Source organism: Pseudochaenichthys georgianus, chromosome 16 (assembly GCF_902827115.2).
Source record: "Pseudochaenichthys georgianus chromosome 16, fPseGeo1.2, whole genome shotgun sequence".
NCBI lineage: Eukaryota > Metazoa > Chordata > Actinopteri > Perciformes > Channichthyidae > Pseudochaenichthys > Pseudochaenichthys georgianus.
The window spans coordinates 236,464-256,241 of NC_047518.2; the positions used below are offsets into that span (position 1 = coordinate 236,464).

Genomic DNA, 19,778 nt, shown 5'->3' on the forward strand with positions numbered 1-19,778 from the left:
GTGTGTAATAATGATAAAATACTGTTGACATAAATGTTGGTAAACTGCCAGTCAGCGTGTTCTCCCAGTGGTTCCTGTAGCTCAGCAGCGACAGGCTCTGCCTCCTCGTGATCACAGGCCATTAGACCTCACACAGTTCAACATGGTGAGACTAACCTGACTGATGCTGGCCAGAGGTCAAACACTCTGACAGCTGACTGCGTCTCAACACACACTACTCAGCGGTCCTCCAGCAGTATCAGTAACATGGTTTTCATGTATGCATTTTATTTTAAGATAAGATAAGATATACTTTATTGATTCAAATTTTGGATTTTTTCTGAAAACACACAATGCATTCATTTTACCAGATCTGAAGTTCCTAGATTAGAAACATTGATATTCTGTAATACTTTGTCTGGATGACTCTGAAGGACTCATCTGACGAACATGAGGGTCATTCTTTTATCTGATATGTTGAATATGTTGGTGACTAAAAGCAATCTAGTATCTTAAATATATAACATGTTTTTCTCAGAGGTATATTGGTATATTGGACAGCTCAGATATCAGTGACTGGTCGGGGGGGGGGGGGGCAAGAGAAAGCAGTAGAGGAGAGATTGTTCTTGAGTTCATGAAGTTAAACAATGCTTCGATTGAGGATATAAACTCTTACATTCCTCATGTAGACAAGATGAGAGTGTCTGTGGTGTCTGAGGCGCCTTGAACTCAGATCGTGTACAATGAATGCATTGTGCCTTGCAGCCTTAAAGGAATACTATCACAATACCAACATTTAAAGGAATCTTAATCATGCCAACCAAACCTTTCAGTAATGATGCTGTCTTTGTACCTTCTTGTTTTCTCAATGTTTAAACTAACTCTCCTTTTTTGCTTTTGAAGTTAAAGTTGTCTTTTTACACAGCAGACCAGATCCATCAGCATGGGCCTACCACCCATGTTGATTTAATAGATATTGTGTGTGTGTGTGTGTGTGTGTGTGTGTGTGTGTGTGTGTGTGTGTGTGTGTGTGTGTGTGTGTGTGTGTGTGTGTGTGTGTGTGTGTGTGTGTGTGTGTGTGTGTGTGTGTGTGTGTGTGTGTGTGTGTGTGTGTGTGTGTGTGTGTGTGTGTGTGTGTGTGTGTGTGTGTGTGTGATTAGGCTATTAAGCTTTTGTATACACTTTAATAACCTTGTTGCATCTTTGCTTCCTGCTGCCGAGCTGAAGTCAGTCACCTTCAGGTCAAGTCATTCCCTCACAGAAAGAACTCTTTTAATCAAAGTGTATCCTTCACATGAAAGCCTCCTCTCTTTGATCAGTGTTTTGAAATGTCCTTACTGAGTGTTCTGGACAAGAAGTGATCTGTGTCTCCTCTGCAGTGTGGCGCTGTATCTCTGCTGTGCTTGTGATTCCCATGTAGATCTCTGGCAAGAGATTGTTTCAATCTCCGATCTTTTTGCAGTTGCGTGTAAAAAGTAGGGGCCAGAGAGGTTTGAAAGTGACCCTTGTACGAGGCTATAACCTGGAGCATCTGTGGCTCTGTCTCTTACAGAACAAAGTGGAGGAGCTAAACCAGCGACTGAGGCAAGCTATGGATGGTCAGTCCTCATGATGTTACTGAGACACTCTAATGACATGAACTGTGCTTCCACCAGGAGGAGGAAGGAGCTCGTAATACAAGTTCAATAGCTCTAATCCTCACAGTGAAAGAAGAGCGATCAGGGGTCTCCAAACTACGGCCGGGGGCCAAATGCGGCCTTTTTGAATTGGCCCTCAGACAGTTCTTAAAGTGTAATGGAATATAGCCCACACATACAACTTGTGCCTGTCTTATATTGTACTTCTTAAATATATATGTACAATATATTAAACAGTATTCATTTGTTAATAAGCCCACTTTTCAAATAAATGCAGTCAATTAGAGTTAAGAACATTTAGCTTGAAATACACCCTTCACATTCCCCCTTGCTATAGCAGTCTGAGGGATGAACACTGCGTGCCAACATAAAAGCAGTCTGAGGGATGAACACTGCGTGCCAACATAAAAGAAAGCCTCTGGAGAGCTGAGAAGTAGACCGTTGTTTTCCTGAGAGCATATTCAAGCTGAAGCATAATTGACCTACATTTGATTGATTTTGCTAACTTATAACTTATAGGCAATAAACCTCATCTCTAGTGTGTGGCCCAGCCCTTCGTATATTTGTATGTATGTGGCCCTCGGTGAAAAAAGTTTGGACACCTCTGAAATAGAGCCTCGCAGCAATACGAGATCTAGCAACACACTTTTCTAGGAAACTGTTCAATTTAAATGTAGACTTGACTAAATCTAATGGTAATTATACGTCAACTTACATTACATTTAGCTGACGCTTTTATCCAAAGCGACTTACAATAAGTGCATTTGACAAACTTGAAGAAAACAGAATCATATAAGTACATCAGGTTTCATAGAGCCAAACCATTTTAAGTGCTACTCAACAGGCTTTAGATAAGCCAGCCCTTTGTTAGTATATAAGCCCTTTGTTAGTATATAAGTGCTTTGTTAGTATATAAGTGCTTTGTTAGTATATAAGTGCTTTGTTAGTATATAAGTGCTGTGTTAGTATATAAGTGCTGTGTTAGTATATAAGTGCTTTGTTAGTATATAAGTGCTCTGTTAGTATATAAGTGCTTTGTTAGTATATAAGTGCTTTGTTAGTATATAAGTGCTTTGTTAGTATATAAGTGCTGTGTTAGTATATAAGTGCTGTGTTAGTATATAAGTGCTTTGTTAGTATATAAGTGCTCTGTTAGTATATAAGTGCTTTGTTAGTATATAAGTGCTTTGTTAGTATATAAGTGCTTTGTTAGTATATAAGTGCTTTGTTAGTATATAAGTGCTTTGTTAGTATATAAGTGCTTTGTTAGTATATAAGTGCTTTGTTAGTATATAAGTGCTTTGTTAGTATATAAGTGCTTACTTATTGAATAGTAAAATACAGCAAATGATCCAGCATGTAGTCCTGCATCACTATCCAATGCATTCTATGACACGTCCCTGTCATGGGTATTAGTAATCAGCTGTAAACGGTAGTGTTGTGTTACACCCTGTGTCTCCTGCTGTGTCCCCCCCCCAGACAGCAGGAACCTGCCGTACGGCCGCCCTGCTGTCCTCTTCAGAACCAAATACTCCATCCTGCACCACAGCGACTACATCAGCGGCTACAGCGAGGCCCTGTCCATGCCTCTGTGGACGTCATACAGCGTCAGCAGACAGGTACTCTTCACCCTGACTGTGGCTCAGCCATAAGAGGAACCCATCAGAGACAGCATGCTGTGCAGGAAACGACCTTCAGACCATTTAACCTTCTGAACAGGATCCACTTTGTTTATGGCTCTAACATGTTTAATAGACTTAGAACCATCTGCTTTGGTAGAATACAGATCTATTCATTACACTTTACAGCTTTATAACCTGACATTTCAATATGTTCAAATGTTCTAAGATAACCACTCTCCTTATTTGTTTTTATTTAATACATATATTTTCTTTAATGACTTATCCTAGCACAGTAACTGCTACTGATCACATACTGTTACTTTCATGTGAAAGCAATGTCTTCCTAACTTGACACCATTGATTGTTCTGAGACTCTTGATCAACTGTGTGTGTGTGTGTGTGTGTGTGTGTGTGTGTGTGTGTGTGTGTGTGTGTGTGTGTGTGTGTGTGTGTGTGTGTGTGTGTGTGTGTGTGTGTGTGTGTGTGTGTGTGTGTGTTTGTGTGTGTGTGTGTGTGTGTGTGTGTGTGTGTGTGTGTGTGTGTGTGTGTGTGTGTGTGTGTGTGTGTGTGTGTGTGTGTGTGTGTGTGTGTGTGTGTGTGTGTGTGTGTGTGTGTGTGTGTGTGTGTGTGTGTGTTGCAGGTAGAAGTGTCCCCTCTGCCTGAAGCTCTGTTTAACTGTGTGCGCGCTGACAGCAGAGTCCCCCCCACCTACAGTCAGTCGTGCACCAACTACAGAGCAGACAGACAGATCACCTACGGCTTCCTGTACCCCCCCCGTGAGTCCCCCACTCTGAAATCACAGGAACTAAACAAAAACTATATTTTGTAGATTATTCATTTTCAAAAAACTGAATATTGATTTAATCAGACACATTCTCATGCATGTACCTCCATGCATTTATTCACTATCAATGCATTGAGCAAAATATAAGGTCTTGTAATTAAATGTACAAATAATTACGACTTACTTTGATATCTTTTCTATGGTGGCTGACGGTGGCAAACCAGCTACAACGGCCCAAAACACTTACATTAGAACAAATGCTTAAACATTTACAAAAAGCGCTGCAAAAACCAATCACAGTTTTTTTACTTGCAATAATTTCGAATTCTTTTGGGCCGCTGAAGCGCGTTTGCACCTGTCGGCCACCGTCATTTTTCTCAAATACATTCATACATTTTAAACCATGGCTCAATATTTTTTGTTTGTATGTTATACATGTTTGTAATATGTTTCACTTTTTCATTGGTAGAATTGTCTTCAAGCATAGAGAAAAAATATGATGCTGTCCTCATCACCAACACTGTGCCCATGTATCCTGCATTCAAGAGTAAGTCACTCAGCGATTAAAGGCTCCATCGTCTTTATTATCCTTAGCCGCTTTCACACCAAGTACTTTGCCATACTTAGTGCCCGGCACTTAGTACCCCAGGGCACTAAGTACCCCGGGGCACTTAGTACCCCGGGGCACTTATGGCGCGTTTCCACTGCAGCGGGGAGCTCGCTTTAAGCGTGCCGAGCCGTGTGGGGCCCGTTTTTGGTTGCGTTTCCACTTGGCCTAGTTTTGGCCCGGGGCTACTTTTTCACCTTTTTTCTGGCCCGACTAAATCGTGGTTCTAGGGCCAGGAACAACCAGGCTGAGTCGGGCTGAGTATGCTAAACTAGAGAGAGGATCGCTGGCAAGGGGGCGACAACTACAACAAGATGAACATATTTGACCGTGATTTAATTGTAATACACGTTTCTAAATGATGCCGACGTAACAACACACTGATACCGGTTAGTAAAACCATGAATTAATGCTTTGAGTCTGCAGACAGACGGCAGAGAAACACCTTTACAATGCGTGTTTCCTAAATGGAGCTTGGCTAAGCTAACGTTATATATGCTCCGACCGTCCACACTCACAGCAACGGCCTACAGACATAAAGCAGCGACTGTACTCTCCATGACTCAGGCAGTCTGTGGGTTGGACTGGTTTCACTTGTGTCTAGTTTCTGAACAGATCTGAGGAGCTGTGAGCTCTGAGGGCTAACAGCTAACGGCTGTGTTGTTTTTCTGGGGTTCTCATTGAAGATGACGTCACGGCTCCGCCTACACTGCGTTACTATAGTTACTGCCCCAGCGACTAAACTGTAATGGAAGCGCAGCATTGAAGTGAGCCGGGCATAATAAGGCCTAACCAAACCGAGCGAGGCCGAGCGAGGGCTGCAGTGGAAACGCGCCATTAGTACCCCGGGGCACTTAGTACCCCGGGGCACTAAGTACCCCGGGGCACTAAGTACCCCAGGGCACTAAGTACAGATCGCGTTCACACCGGAATAAGTCCCTGAGGGAAGATTACGCAAATGAGCCGCTGACGTCACTTCTTCTTCTTCTGCTTTGGGTTTACTGGCAGGCTGCAAACCACTTCACGGCGTATACTGCCACCCGAAGTCCCCGGCCGGAAGTCGCTGGAGTTGGGGACTGGCTTCCGTAGAAGCTGCTGGGACTCCCAGCAGCTTCTACGGAAGCCTTCCGAGTAAATCACCAGAACGCCGACACCTCCTCATCTCCACCGCTCCCATGTTTTCTTTTGTGTTGCCATAAGTCTCTCTGCGTTTCTGCGCTGGGCTAATGCTAATGCTAATAATGCTAATGCGAGGATAATAAAATGGCGGCTTCACAAAACGTTTTTGGAGTTTTACGGGGCGTGGTTTGCAATCCGCCCAGCCAATCAGACAGGAACCTTTTTCTCCCACGAAAGTCCCTGCTCTCTAGCAGGGACGGAAAAGGGGGTGAAAAGGTTCTCAATAGCCGCGTTCACACCAAATACTTTGCCGTACTTAGTTCCCAGCACTTAGTTCCCAGCACTTAGTTTCCCTATGGAACTAAGAGCCGATCGCGTTCACAGCGGAATAAGTTCCCTGAGGGAAGATTAGGCAAATGAAGCCGCTGACGTCACTTCTTCTCCTTCTGCTAATAATGCTAATGCGAGGATAATAAAATGGCGGCTCTACAAAACATTTCAGAGTTTTACGGGGCGTGGTTTGCAATCGCCCAGCCAATCAGAACTGTGGTACTTTTTTTCCCCAGGAAAGTACCTTCTCTCAGCAGGTGCTAAAAATGGGGTGAAAAGTTCCTGGCACTTAGTTATTTTGTTGGTGTGAACGCGACATCAGGGGTACTAACGGAACTAAAGGGGAAAAGTACTCGGTGTGAACGCGGCTATTAACTCATTTTAGTTCCGGATCTTTTTGGTGTGAACGCAACATTTCGGAACTAAAGTGGGAAAAGTACTGCGGTGTGAAAGCGCCTCTTGTTGTGTTTTTCCTGCATAGAATCAAGCTGAATCATTCAGATGGATTCTCTGATACATTGATCCTCCCCTCACAGCCTCTCTGCTCCCTCCGTTTGTCTCCTTGTTCCCCCTCTCGCACACTTACAGGAATATGGGGTTACTTCCAGAGAGCGCTGGTGAAGAGATATGCCACTGAGAGAAATGGAGTGAATGTGCTCATTGGACCCATTTTTGACTACGACTATGATGGCGTCAGGGACTCTGCGGAGAAGATAAAAGAGTGAGAACAATCAATAAGTTACATTTTATTTATATAGCCCAATATCAAGACTCATTACACATTTGTCTCAGGGGGAATTCTGGACAAGGACATAGCAAAACTAAAAGACGATTTTCCAACTCAAGTGCTTAAATTATTAAGTGCAAATACAATACATTCATGTCACATGCTGTACAAGTATTAAGAAGATAAGATGGACCTTTATTTATCCCGGTGGGGAAGGTAAACAAATAACAACAATTGAAATAACATTATATAGTAACTGTTAACACAAGATATCTCAACAAGGTACACTTTGATCCGTTGAATGAACATGCTGCATGTAAGTGTGCCGATTTGAGTGCAGGTCAAAGACCTTTGTACAACCAGTGCAGATTGTATGTATGTTCAGTACGGGTTACATGTGCCCTGTGCAGCCTGATGGCTGCAGGCTCAGAGGACGGTCCAAGCAGTTTGTGCTGACCCGAGTCTGGGGCTGAACGGGCTCCTCCTCTTTTAGCCCTAGGTATTGCTGCCATAGATCTCTATCTTCATATATATATACACATAAAGACCATTGCAAAACACAAAGGAACACCTACCAACAGAGCGCAAGAAAGTGATTAACATATCAGGATCCTTCCTTTGCATCTGTGTTTCTGCTCTTGCAGAAATGTATAAAAGGATCTTTTATAGAAGGAATAAGAGGAACCAAAATGAGGGAAACAACTCGTCCACATGTTACAAATGAATTTTGATCTCACGTCTCCTGCTGGTCCTCCCTGCAGGTATGTCAGCGGGATGATCCCCGTCCCCACTCACTACTTCGTGGTGCTGAGCAGCTGCCTGGACTTCACCCAGCCGGCAGACGCCTGCAGCGGGCCGCTCAGCAGCGCCGCCTTCATCCTGCCCCACAGAGCCAGCAACGAGGAGACCTGCACTGTGAGGAGCATCACACACACACACACACACACACACACACACACACACACACACACTTACACACACACACACGCTTACACACTTACACACTTACACACACACACACACACACTTACACACTTACACACACACACACTTACACACACACACACACACACACACACTACACACACACACACACACACACACACACACACACACACACACACACACACACACACACACACACACACACACACACACACACACACACACACACACACACTTACACGCACACACACTTACACGCACACACACGCACGCACACACACACACACACACTTACACACACACACACACACACACTTACACACACACACACTTACACACACACACACTTACACACACACACACTTACACACACACACACACACGCTTACACACTTACACACTTACACACACACACGCTTACACACTTACACACTTACACACACACACACACTTACACACACACACACACACGCACGCGCTTACACACTTACACACACTTACACTTACACACACACACACACACACACACACACTTACACACACACACACACACACACGCGCACACACACATACCTGTATACATCACTTCAGGGGACATTACATTGACTTACATGCATTTCCTAGAGACTTACCCTAACCTTAACCAGAACCAGCACAGGCCTAACCCTAACCAAGTCTTCACCCTAAAATTAATGACCCCCCTCATGGGGACCTCCAATTTGTCCCCATAAGGGAGACGAGTCCCCACACGTGACTGTGTAAACAGATGTATAGTAATGCTAGACCACGCACGCACGCACACGCGCGCACACACGCGCGCACACACACACACACACACACACACATTCAGAGAGGAGGTCCACACAGTGTGTATGGCCTCTTAGATCATTCAGAATTGACAGAACATAGAATCTGTGGATCTAAATAATAATAATAATACATTTAGTTTATAAAGTGCTTTTCAGAACACAAAAAGACGCTCTATGAAAAAGTGTCACCTAAAAAAGAGAGTCGCACAAAATTCTATTTGAAATTCAGATCGGTGTTGTTATGAAGGGGGGGTGGGAGTTTCATGGCAGGAAGATCATACGAGCGGAAGAAATGTTGTAGTAACACATCGCAAATCTTTAAATCCATGAAATGTACACATTGTGGTTATGGAACTGACATGTTAAAGAGTGCTACATCTCTACATTACTTTTATCCAAAGCGACTTACAACCTACAACATTTCAAGTTACGCATCTTATCAATTCCACATTTTGACTGATCAAACCGCTGAGCATCTGATTGGCCGACACTGCTCTTCCCCTCTGAGCCACAGAGAAAGTTCATATTCATCCCAGTGTTGATCATCTTTGGGGAAGCGATGTGTTCCCCTAGTGCTCTACACTGCCATTCCCTCGCCACAGGTTGTCGTTCGTGTTTCTGCACAGGCTCAATGAAACCAAACCTTTTATGAACAGTATGTAATTCAGCTAATACTAAACCCTAGTATTTGTACATGTCTGTCAGTGTGCAGGTCAAACAGGAGACCGCATGTTCATTAGTGTGCCGTTGGCAGCTGTCTTATCCTTAACGGTCAGGAAAGCTGTCTCTCCATGGTTCAGTGCTCAAACTGAGCCGGTCTAACTCCGCTCTGTTCCTAACACACCCACATGGAATGTTCTAATCTCAGTCTCATCACAATATACTGTAAACTATTTCCCTTTAGAGCAATGTTAAGGGTTGGGGTAAGCCTAACCCTAGTGACTGTCTCCCCAGAGCTCAGAGGAGGAGTCCCGGTGGGTGGAGGATTTGATGAAGATGCACACGGCGCGGGTCAGAGATGTGGAGATCCTGACCGGCCTGGACCTGTACCGCAGAACCACGCGCAGCTACGGCGAAATCCTGTCACTCAAGACCTACATGCACACCTACGAGAGCGAGATCTGAAATGTGCTGCTGGTGAGGTTTCTAACCGTGGTCGATGCCCGTGGTACCAGGAAGAGGTGTGCCCGTCTCCATAACACTGACCTGCACAGCTGGAGCGCTCCCTGTCCAGCAGGCCCAGGTGTGGCCCTCCCGTCAGCCATGACCCGTTCATCTTCTAGCACGCAACATGGGCCTTCCCCTCAAGTCCTTTACTGACGATACACCCAGGATTTGAGTTATTTTTGTATAAACATTTTAATTATTTTTTACAAACATTATTCTCTATTTGTAAAAGTGACTATTTTAAAGTAGTAAAAGATCTTGAATTGCACTACACAGCCACCATCACATCATCGTCTCCCCTCCACTCTGATCCACAGCGTTCACTCATCACTCTCTGCAGTGAACACAAAAGAAAATGAAATGTATTCTGTGTGTGTGTGTGTGTGTGTGTGTGTGTGTGTGTGTGTGTGTGTGTGTGTGTGTGTGTGTGTGTGTGTGTGTGTGTGTGTGTGTGTGTGTGTGTGTTGACTTTTTGTTCCGTGCACAATAACAATAATGTCAATGCTGGTGATTTATTAATGTGTGTCCTAAAACATTTACCACCTGTGAGACCTATTTATGCTTTATGTGTATTTCATCACAATAAACAATGTTTTACTCAAACCTGCAGTCTCACATTGTCTCACATCATCAGTCCATCGACAGACAGCAGTATCCCACCTCCATCCATCACTGCCACCTGGCGGACACTAGTGGTGGTGCAACAAGTTAACCTCAAGCCTGAGGGCCATATGAGCCTGGTTTTTAAAAGTAACCCAATCTCAGTTATTATCACATCTTAAAAGTAACCTGATTACTTTGTTACTTTTGAATGACTTCAATACAAATCCAAATAAAGATGTGAGAAAAGAAACAATCAGGTGTAAGATGGTTTTAACTTAACCGTTAAATGGAAGCACATTTAAATATTTAGGAAGATTATTTGATTGCTATTTTCTACTTAACATCCATATTACACATTAATACACCCATAATGCACCTGCACCCATATGACTCCATTATTGCACCCGTGTTACACTACTATTAAACCTTTGTTACCCCAATAATCACACTTCTATAATTAAGCAATCATACACGAGAGGCCGGCAGGACCGAGGCGCTTGCGCCGAGGTCCGTACGCCTGTACTGGAGTACCAATAATGACGTTCAAGAACGGCCTCAAGTGTATGATTGCGATTCTATAACACAAACTATCATTGTAATCAACAATATCGTAAAATAATTTCATAATGTGGGCTCATTTGCTCCCAAACCTACACTTTCTGCTTGAGTTAATCTCCGTCAGAAAGTAGTTCCTATAAAGTATAGTTCCCTTGGTAACGCTAGCCGATCAATCGAACACTCCTGCTTCCCCGCTTACAGTTATTGATATAATTATAGTAAATAATATATTATTAACCAATTTATTTACAACAATTCTTGAATTAGGCTATTTATTTATTTGTATACATATTTAACATGTTGGCTTCAGAATGAAGGTGGATGTTCATGCTGCCATTAAAAGTGCAATTTTTGAAACAGCTCTCCATGAACTCCATGCCAGACTTTTTTGCAGGTGGTGCTGTGGTGTTCACGGGTAGGTTATCGGAAGAGCTTTCCTCCAGTGGCCGTTTCATGGCGTGTCCCGGACCGGCAAAAAGCGCGTTGCTCCACATATTTCTGTTGTCCAGAGATGGAGCCCAGTAGCTGCGAAGCGATGACTCATTTTTATGCCCGCTAACGGACATGATTTCTCTGGCCTCCAACCCTGCCTCCGCCAGCCGCTGTATGCAGGTGCTTCTGACGCAATGGTTTGTGTAACGCGTAGCAGTGCCAGCCTCTTCACTAATGCGGGTCATCATGGACCCCAGGCTGTTCACCCCCAAGGGCTCCATGCTATACCACACCGCATCCCCAGGCTTCACCGACTTCCTTGGATGGTGGTAAAAGCCTTTGCTGATTCGGGCATTTGCTTTCTTGTTCCAGTTCGGCCCAACGATATACCGTTTTTCTCAGACGCGGAGGGATACTGACTTGTTGTGAAAAGGCACGTTCTATTTGACCGTTGTTTGATCGTGGAATCAAACACGCCTATTGACCAATCAGAGAGCTTGCTCACACCTATGTGTTATAGAATACGTAAGGGATAATGTGCTGCGACGCGGTCATTATGGGGAAAAGAACACCGACAGGCTGATCAGGAGCCCGACGCGAAGCGGAGGGATCTAGATCGGCATGAAGGCATTCATGATCTAGATCCCTCCGCTTCGCGTCGGGCTCCTGATCAGCCTGTCGGTGTTCTTTTCCCCATAATGACCGCGTCGCAGCACATTATCCCGCTTATTACATGGCCACATTCTCAACAAAGTAACGTTATGACTCCCAATATTAATTGAAATGCTTTTATGGATTTAGAAAATGATTTTATTGATTTAAAAAATAGTTGTATGTAGTGCTGCATACCTGGACTCACATTCAGGTTCAGGTCCGGACTCAAGTCCAGAGGTTCAGGTTCAGGTCCGGACTTATAAGTCCGGACCTGAACCCATGGCTTGTGTCAAGTTGTGTGAGTAACTAAAGTGAACTTATTGTGAGCTAATTATCAATTGAAAATTAACTCATAATCAACTCAAATTCAAACTCATCAGGTTTATTGTGCTCCCTTCCAACTTGTGTCTACATTTCTCTACAAAGTACAAATGTGCCACTTAGTCTACAAATGACTTATGACAGCAACTACAGTGAACTACTACAAAGTTCAAACATTTATTTCATTTACCAAACTAAAGTAACCAAACAGTCCCTGAGCTGACTGAGCCTAAATCCCTAAAGCGTTGCTGAAAGGTAGAGTGTAGAGTAGACTATACGCATCACACTGTTACACGCCTAATATACAGTATAGGCTACACTCTAGTGACTGTACAGTCAGAGTGTACTGTACTGTCTGTGCACCATGTATTTTCTACAACTCTACAATACATACTGTTAGAAATTAAAATCAATGTTGATATGGCGTAATTTTGAATTAAAAACACTAATTTAAATCACTTTTATTCTGAAAAAACCGAAAGTTCACACTATTAACTTAAAACTTTTATTCTGAAAATTCTTCACTTCCGGTTAGCATTAGCATGTGGCGAAATTCTACGTTTTCAAACCGTAAATCGAAGGTGAAATGACATGTGATGTTGTACACTGAGCACACTGGGATTAGCACTCATTTATTGACGCTGAATAACGTTTATCAGGGAATGTTTAAATAACCACAGACACCAGAATATACGTAAGTGCTAGTTTTTTTGCGAGTCCAAGTACCGGTTCCTGACATTCCGGTTTTAACCGGACTTGAACCGAAACTTTTTACAAGTCCAGTACCGGTTCGGCGTACCGGTACGCAGCACTAGTTGTATGTATTGATTTAAATTGACATGCATCCGCGAAGAAAAATAGTCCGATGTTACTGTTTGAACTAACGTAGCAACGGCAGGAACTGCTTCGATAGCGTTTTTGAGGAGCTTTCTGATTACAGATTTGAAAACATCGCTGCTTGCTTTAAAAGTAGCACAATTCATGATGTCAAACCTTGGAAAGTATCTCGATATCCCTGCCCTGATGCCAGAGGAACTGCACACTGTATGTTTTGCCATTTGATGTATATGTCTGGACCGCTGCGTAAAAAGGAGGGTTTCTGCCCGTTACTTCTCCGCTGTTTTCTTGTCCCTCTTGTCTTTTTCTTTTCTTCACTGGGGACTCATCAGCCACTAACTATTACTCCAAATTACTGTGCTCTCCAAATATATTAAAATGAATGTTAAAATCCTCCATGTTGCTATCACACGACAGCGGAAAACTAAAGACAATCAGACAGTTTGCTTGCTTTTCAAACTGTTACATTTGAAAAACAGTGAGAGCGTCTCTTGTCAGTTTGAAAAGCCAACGGTAGGACCTGCTTGCGTTTTTGAGGAGATTTTTGATTACAGATTTGAAAACATCGCTCCTTGCTTTAAAAGTAGCACAATTCATGATGTCAAACATTGGAAAGTATCTAGATATCCCTGCCCTAATGACAAAGTAACTGGCAAGTGAATATGTGTCGCCGTTTGATGTCTATGTCTGGACCGCTGCGTAAAAAGGAGGGTTTCTGCCCCGTTACTTCTCCGCTGTTTTTCTTGTCCCAGTTCGAAAAGCAAACTTGCAACGTTATAACACTGGTATAATATCACTCTTTGACACAATATTACTCCCATATTGCACATTGACACAGCCAGCCAATGGACCGTCTCCCTGTGATACAGACACCATTCAAGGGTTGGTTGTATTCTGTGACAACAGAAACATGTTATGAGTTTACGAGAATTACAAGTACAACTCAACACAATGGAACATTTGTTTCCTTTCTCAAAGTTCCCATTTTCAGAAAACCCCACACTCACTTTAATCTCATTTATGATTGTCCTGGGTTAGCTTAGCTTAGCTTAGCTTAGCTTAGCTTATGATATTGTTTTTACTCCTGTTTTAAAAGTGCCATTAGTATATCTGTTTCACATGACAAAATACAACTGTGCTGGTTAGTGGTTTTACACATTTTAAATAACAATAAAAACAAGCCTTCAAAATGTATTTTTTTAAATCAGCTGTCTTGTTTGGATTGTGAATGTTTTAAACAATGACAAACCGCACGTGGAAGTTCTAATTGTGGTTAAGTTGAGGATCATTTGCTCCAACTGGAGTATTTCCACTCGTAAATGTCGTCCTCGACGCCACGCAGAGGGGATTTCCAGGTCCATAAGAACGACATTCTGTCTGGCGAGTCCTGCAGATACCTGGTGCGGGACCTGAAGGGACAGGGGACCTTCGGGAAAGTGGCGTCCTGCGTCAGATTAGACACAAAGGAGTGTGTTGCAGTGAAGATTATTAAAAGACATCTAACCTGGGCTGGTAAAAAAGAGGCAGCTGCTTTTCAACACATCTCTCTTCTTGCGCTGAAGGAGAGCAATCTGGTGAGGCTTTATGAAGCCTTCATGCACAAGGGCCACATGTGTCTAGTTCTGGAAATGTTGGACCAAACCCTGGAGGACTTGATGAGAGGACGGCGCCAGAGCCCGCTGTCTGAGATCAGAGTCGTCTCCCAACAGATGCTGGGGGCTCTGAAGGCTCTGAAGAGCATCGGCCTGCTGCACGCAGACATCAAGCCGGACAATGTGATGCTGGTGGACCGTGTGCAGCAGCCCTTGGCGGTCAAGCTGATAGACTTGGGTTGTGCCACACCAGTTTCCAGAATAAAGCGTGGCACAACCCATCAGACCCTTGGGTACAGGGCCCCTGAGGTCATCCTGGGCCTCCCTATCGACGAGGCCGCAGACATGTGGTCTCTTGGCTGCGTGCTGGCCTACGTGTACCTGAGTCGGCACCTCTATCCCATCAGGTGTGAACATGACGTCATGAGGACCGTGGTGCAGATGCAGGGTCAGCCCGATGACTGGATGCTGGGATCCACACGCAGACCTTTTTCAGCAAGAACAAGGACTCCACAAATCAGGAATGGAGGCTGAACACTTGGGCTGAGTACATGCAGGTGACAGGCCTGACCAGCCAACCGGGCCAAAGCATTTCCAACAAGTTCTCTTGTATAGACGACCTGACAAAGGAGCGCCCAGAGCCAGAGACCTTCAGAGAGCACGAGGACACACGGGCGTTTGTCAGCCTCCTCAGGCGGATGCTGCGTGTGGGTTCTGTCGCCAGGGTGACTCCCGCCGAGGCTCTGCAGCACAGGTTCATCACGCTGAGGCAGGCTTATTAATATAGCCTCCAACAGTACAAGTATACATGTACTGTTGTCATATATTCATTCATTGTCATATATATATATATATATATATAATGTGACTGTTGGAACTCAGGTCAGAGTCCATGACTACACCTAGACTTCTGTTTGTTCCTAATGGAGCCCCGAGACACCTTCCCAGAGACATGGATCCAGACCCTCTGTGACATCCTCATGTGTTTGCCCCACACAGGACTCAGCAGGTGAAACCAGCTGCTCTGCAACCCACAGCCAGAGGTGGGAAGTAACTAAGTACATTTACTCAAGTAATGTATTTAAGTACACATTTGAGATACTTGTACTTTACTTGAGTATTTCCATTGTATGCTACTTTGTACTTCTACCCCACAGTTCAGAGGTAAATGGTGTACTTTTCCTCCACTACATGTATTTAATACCTTCAGTTACTTCTCAGATCTGGATGAATGATGTGAAATATAACCAAGTGTTGAATCAGACTTTAGTTCCACCTGGAGTAAATCCACTAGCTACCCTGCAGTCTACAAAGTACTTCAGACTAGCTGCACCTCCACCAGCTACCCTGCAGTCTACAAAGTACTTCAGACTAGCTGCACCTCCACCAGCTACCCTGCAGTCTACAAAGTACTTCAGACTAGCTGCACCTCCACCAGCTACCCTGCAGTCTACAAAGTACTTCAGACTAGCTGCACCTCCACCAGCTACCCTGCAGTCTACAAAGTACTTCAGACTAGCTGCACCTCCACCAGCTACCCTGCAGTCTACAAAGTACTTCAGACTAGCTGCACCTCCACCAGCTACCCTGCAGTCTACAAAGTACTTCAGACTAGCTGCTCCTCCACCAGCTACCCTGCAGTCTACAAAGTACTTCAGACTAGCTGCACCTCCACCAGCTACCCTGCAGTCTACAAAGTACTTCAGACTAGCTGCTCCTCCACCAGCTACCCTGCAGTCTACAAAGTACTTCAGACTAGCTGCACCTCCACCAGCTACCCTGCAGCCTACAAAGTACTTCAGACTAGCTGCACCTCCACCAGCTACCCTGCAGTCTACAAAGTACTTCAGACTAGCTGCACCTTCACCAGCTGCCCTGCAGTCTACAAAGTACTTCAGACTAGCTGCACCTCCACCAGCTACCCTGCAGTCTACAAAGTACTTCAGACTAGCTGCACCTCCACCAGCTACCCTGCAGTCTACAAAGTACTTCAGACTAGCTGCTCCTCCACCAGCTACCCTGCAGTCTACAAAGTACTTCAGACTAGCTGCACCTCCACCAGCTACCCTGCAGTCTACAAAGTACTTCAGACTAGCTGCACCTCCACCAGCTACCCTGCAGTCTACAAAGTACTTCAGACTAGCTGCACCTCCACCAGCTACCCTGCAGTCTACAAAGTACTTCAGACTAGCTGCACCTCCACCAGCTGCCCTGCAGTCTACAAAGTACTTCAGACTAGCTGCACCTTCACCAGCTACCCTGCAGTCTACAAAGTACTTCAGACTAGCTGCTCCTTCACCAGCTACCCTGCAGTCTACAAAGTACTTCAGACTAGCTGCACCTTCACCAGCTACCCTGCAGTCTACAAAGTACTTCAGACTAGCTGCTCCTCCACCAGCTACCCTGCAGTCTACAAAGTACTTCAGACTAGCTGCACCTCCACCAGCTACCCTGCAGTCTACAAAGTACTTCAGACTAGCTGCACCTCCACCAGCTACCCTGCAGCCTACAAAGTACTTCAGACTAGCTGCACCTCCACCAGCTACCCTGCAGTCTACAAAGTACTTCAGACTAGCTGCACCTTCACCAGCTACCCTGCAGTCTACAAAGTACTTCAGACTAGCTGCACCTCCACCAGCTACCCTGCAGTCTACAAAGTACTTCAGACTAGCTGCACCTCCACCAGCTACCCTGCAGTCTACAAAGTACTTCAGACTAGCTGCACCTCCACCAGCTGCCCTGCAGTCTACAAAGTACTTCAGACTAGCTGCACCTTCACCAGCTACCCTGCAGTCTACAAAGTACTTCAGACTAGCTGCACCTTCACCAGCTACCCTGCAGTCTACAAAGTACTTCAGACTAGCTGCACCTCCACCAGCTACCCTGCAGTCTACAAAGTACTTCAGACTAGCTGCACCTCCACCAGCTACCCTGCAGTCTACAAAGTACTTCAGACTAGCTGCACCTCCACCAGCTACCCTGCAGTCTACAAAGTACTTCAGACTAGCTGCACCTCCACCAGCTACCCTGCAGTCTATAAAGTACTTCAGACTAGCTGCACCTCCACCAGCTACCCTGCAGCCTACAAAGTACTTCAGACTAGCTGCACCTCCACCAGCTACCCTGCAGCCTACAAAGTACTTCAGACTAGCTGCACCTCCACCAGCTACCCTGCAGTCTACAAAGTACTTCAGACTAGCTGCACCTTCACCAGCTACCCTGCAGTCTACAAAGTACTTCAGACTAGCTGCACCTCCACCAGCTACCCTGCAGCCTACAAAGTACTTCAGACTAGCTGCACCTCCACCAGCTACCCTGCAGCCTACAAAGTACTTCAGACTAGCTGCACCTCCACCAGCTACCCTGCAGTCTACAAAGTACTTCAGACTAGCTGCACCTTCACCAGCTACCCTGCAGTCTACAAAGTACTTCAGACTAGCTGCACCTTCACCAGCTACCCTGCAGTCTACAAAGTACTTCAGACTAGCTGCACCTTCACCAGCTACCCTGCAGCCTACAAAGTACTTCAGACTAGCTGCACCTTCACCAGCTACCCTGCAGTCTACAAAGTACTTCAGACTAGCTGCACCTCCACCAGCTTTGAGAACACTTTCATGATCACTCATTATAAAACATATATACATATTATTCTGAAATGGACCAATCTGCACAACGACTACTTTCACTGTCGCTACTTTCACTATATTTTGATGAGAATACTTTTCTACTTTCACTTGAGGAACATTTTGAATGCAGGACTTTTACTGTAACAGAGTATTCCTACACTCTGGTACTTCTACTTCTACTTTAGTACAAGATCTGAGTATTTCTTCCACCTCTGCCTACAGCAAAGCTCCACACTGTGAACCAGCCTCACCTGAAGACCCCTCCTCTCGCAACAACAAAGGACCAACAAGTGACGCCGCCCCCCCCACCGTTGGCCCTGCTGATCAACACGAGGTCCTCTCCAGAAGTGATGACCGCAGCACGGGCTTGGTCTCGGTCCAAAGTCAGAGGAACAGGGAGAGGGGATTCTGCTCCGTGTGTTGCTGCTGTATACAGTAGATGTGGTAGAATAAAAACATGTAGTCTTACAGCAAGGACGTCCTTACTCCTCACCCCCACACACATCCTCAACAACTAACTAACCAACTAACTAACCAACTAACCAACCAACTAACCAACCAACTAACCAACCAAACAAAACCATATATTAAAGGCATTTTAAAAATCCTTTCTACATTTGATGTTGCTTTGTAACCACTTAAAACTGACTAAACAAATTGCTTCTGTCCATCTGTCGGGGACATATACACAATATACATCAGACTGCGGTTGCATGCCATTTTCTTTTATATATCGATTTGGGAGGAAATTAGAGTAAATGCACCGAGTGTGAATCACAAAAAAAAGAATAAAACAAATGGATATCGTGGTCACTAGATGTAGTATTGCAGTGTCCTAAAGATTACAACTTGATATGTTCTAACTGCAGGGTTTGAATGATTGTAGATATATGTATTTCTGGCACAGCTGCACACATAATCAAAATACTCTGAACAGGATATAATGAGAAGGATTTGAATATAGTAACTAAAGATTACAGGTATTGCGAGGTACGTTGATTATACAACTTTATCCATGCGCCATGAGGGCACACTGTCAGCTGAAATAACGAAGCTGCTTCAAAGGTCATTTGTTTTTCTTGATCAAACCGACAGTAACATATAGAGGACATGAGAGAGTGAGGGTCCCGCACCTCGTCATGGTCAGGCCTTAAAACAGGGCTACAAGATATTTCAGAACAAAATATAATAAAAGAAGAATAGAGGACATTGGAGAAGCACTGTAAGGGGACATGAGAACAAAGAGGCTCAAGGTTACATACCGTGATGGTCTGTGAATAGTAACTTACTTTGCAGAGGTGGAAAGAAGTACATTCACTCAGTACTACCGTTTTCAGCTGCTTGTACTTTAATTCAGTATTTCCTATTTATTTTATACTTTTAACTCCATTACATTACATTTGACCAAATGTGTTAGTATTTGTCACAT

The 19,778-nt window shown here is 44.5% G+C and overlaps 1 protein-coding gene across 3 annotated transcripts in view; it reads left to right on the forward strand.

Annotated features, from left to right (window-relative positions):
* Positions 1–10,329, forward strand: part of enpp2 (ectonucleotide pyrophosphatase/phosphodiesterase 2) — a 43,489-nt gene extending 33,160 nt beyond the window's left edge. Inside the window, exons 19-25 of one of the 3 annotated variants that reach the window (XM_071206111.1) lie at positions 1,442–1,577; positions 3,096–3,235; positions 3,879–4,014; positions 4,492–4,569; positions 6,667–6,799; positions 7,567–7,720; positions 9,514–10,329. In XM_071206111.1, the coding sequence (XP_071062212.1) occupies positions 1,442–1,577; positions 3,096–3,235; positions 3,879–4,014; positions 4,492–4,569; positions 6,667–6,799; positions 7,567–7,720; positions 9,514–9,684 (948 nt within the window). In that variant the 3' untranslated portion in view covers positions 9,685–10,329. The remainder of the gene's footprint in view (positions 1–1,441; positions 1,578–3,095; positions 3,236–3,878; positions 4,015–4,491; positions 4,570–6,666; positions 6,800–7,566; positions 7,721–9,513) is intronic. The other 2 variants (XM_034102810.2, XM_071206112.1) reach the window with 2 other exon arrangements.
* The last annotated feature ends 9,449 nt before the right edge of the window (positions 10,330–19,778 follow it).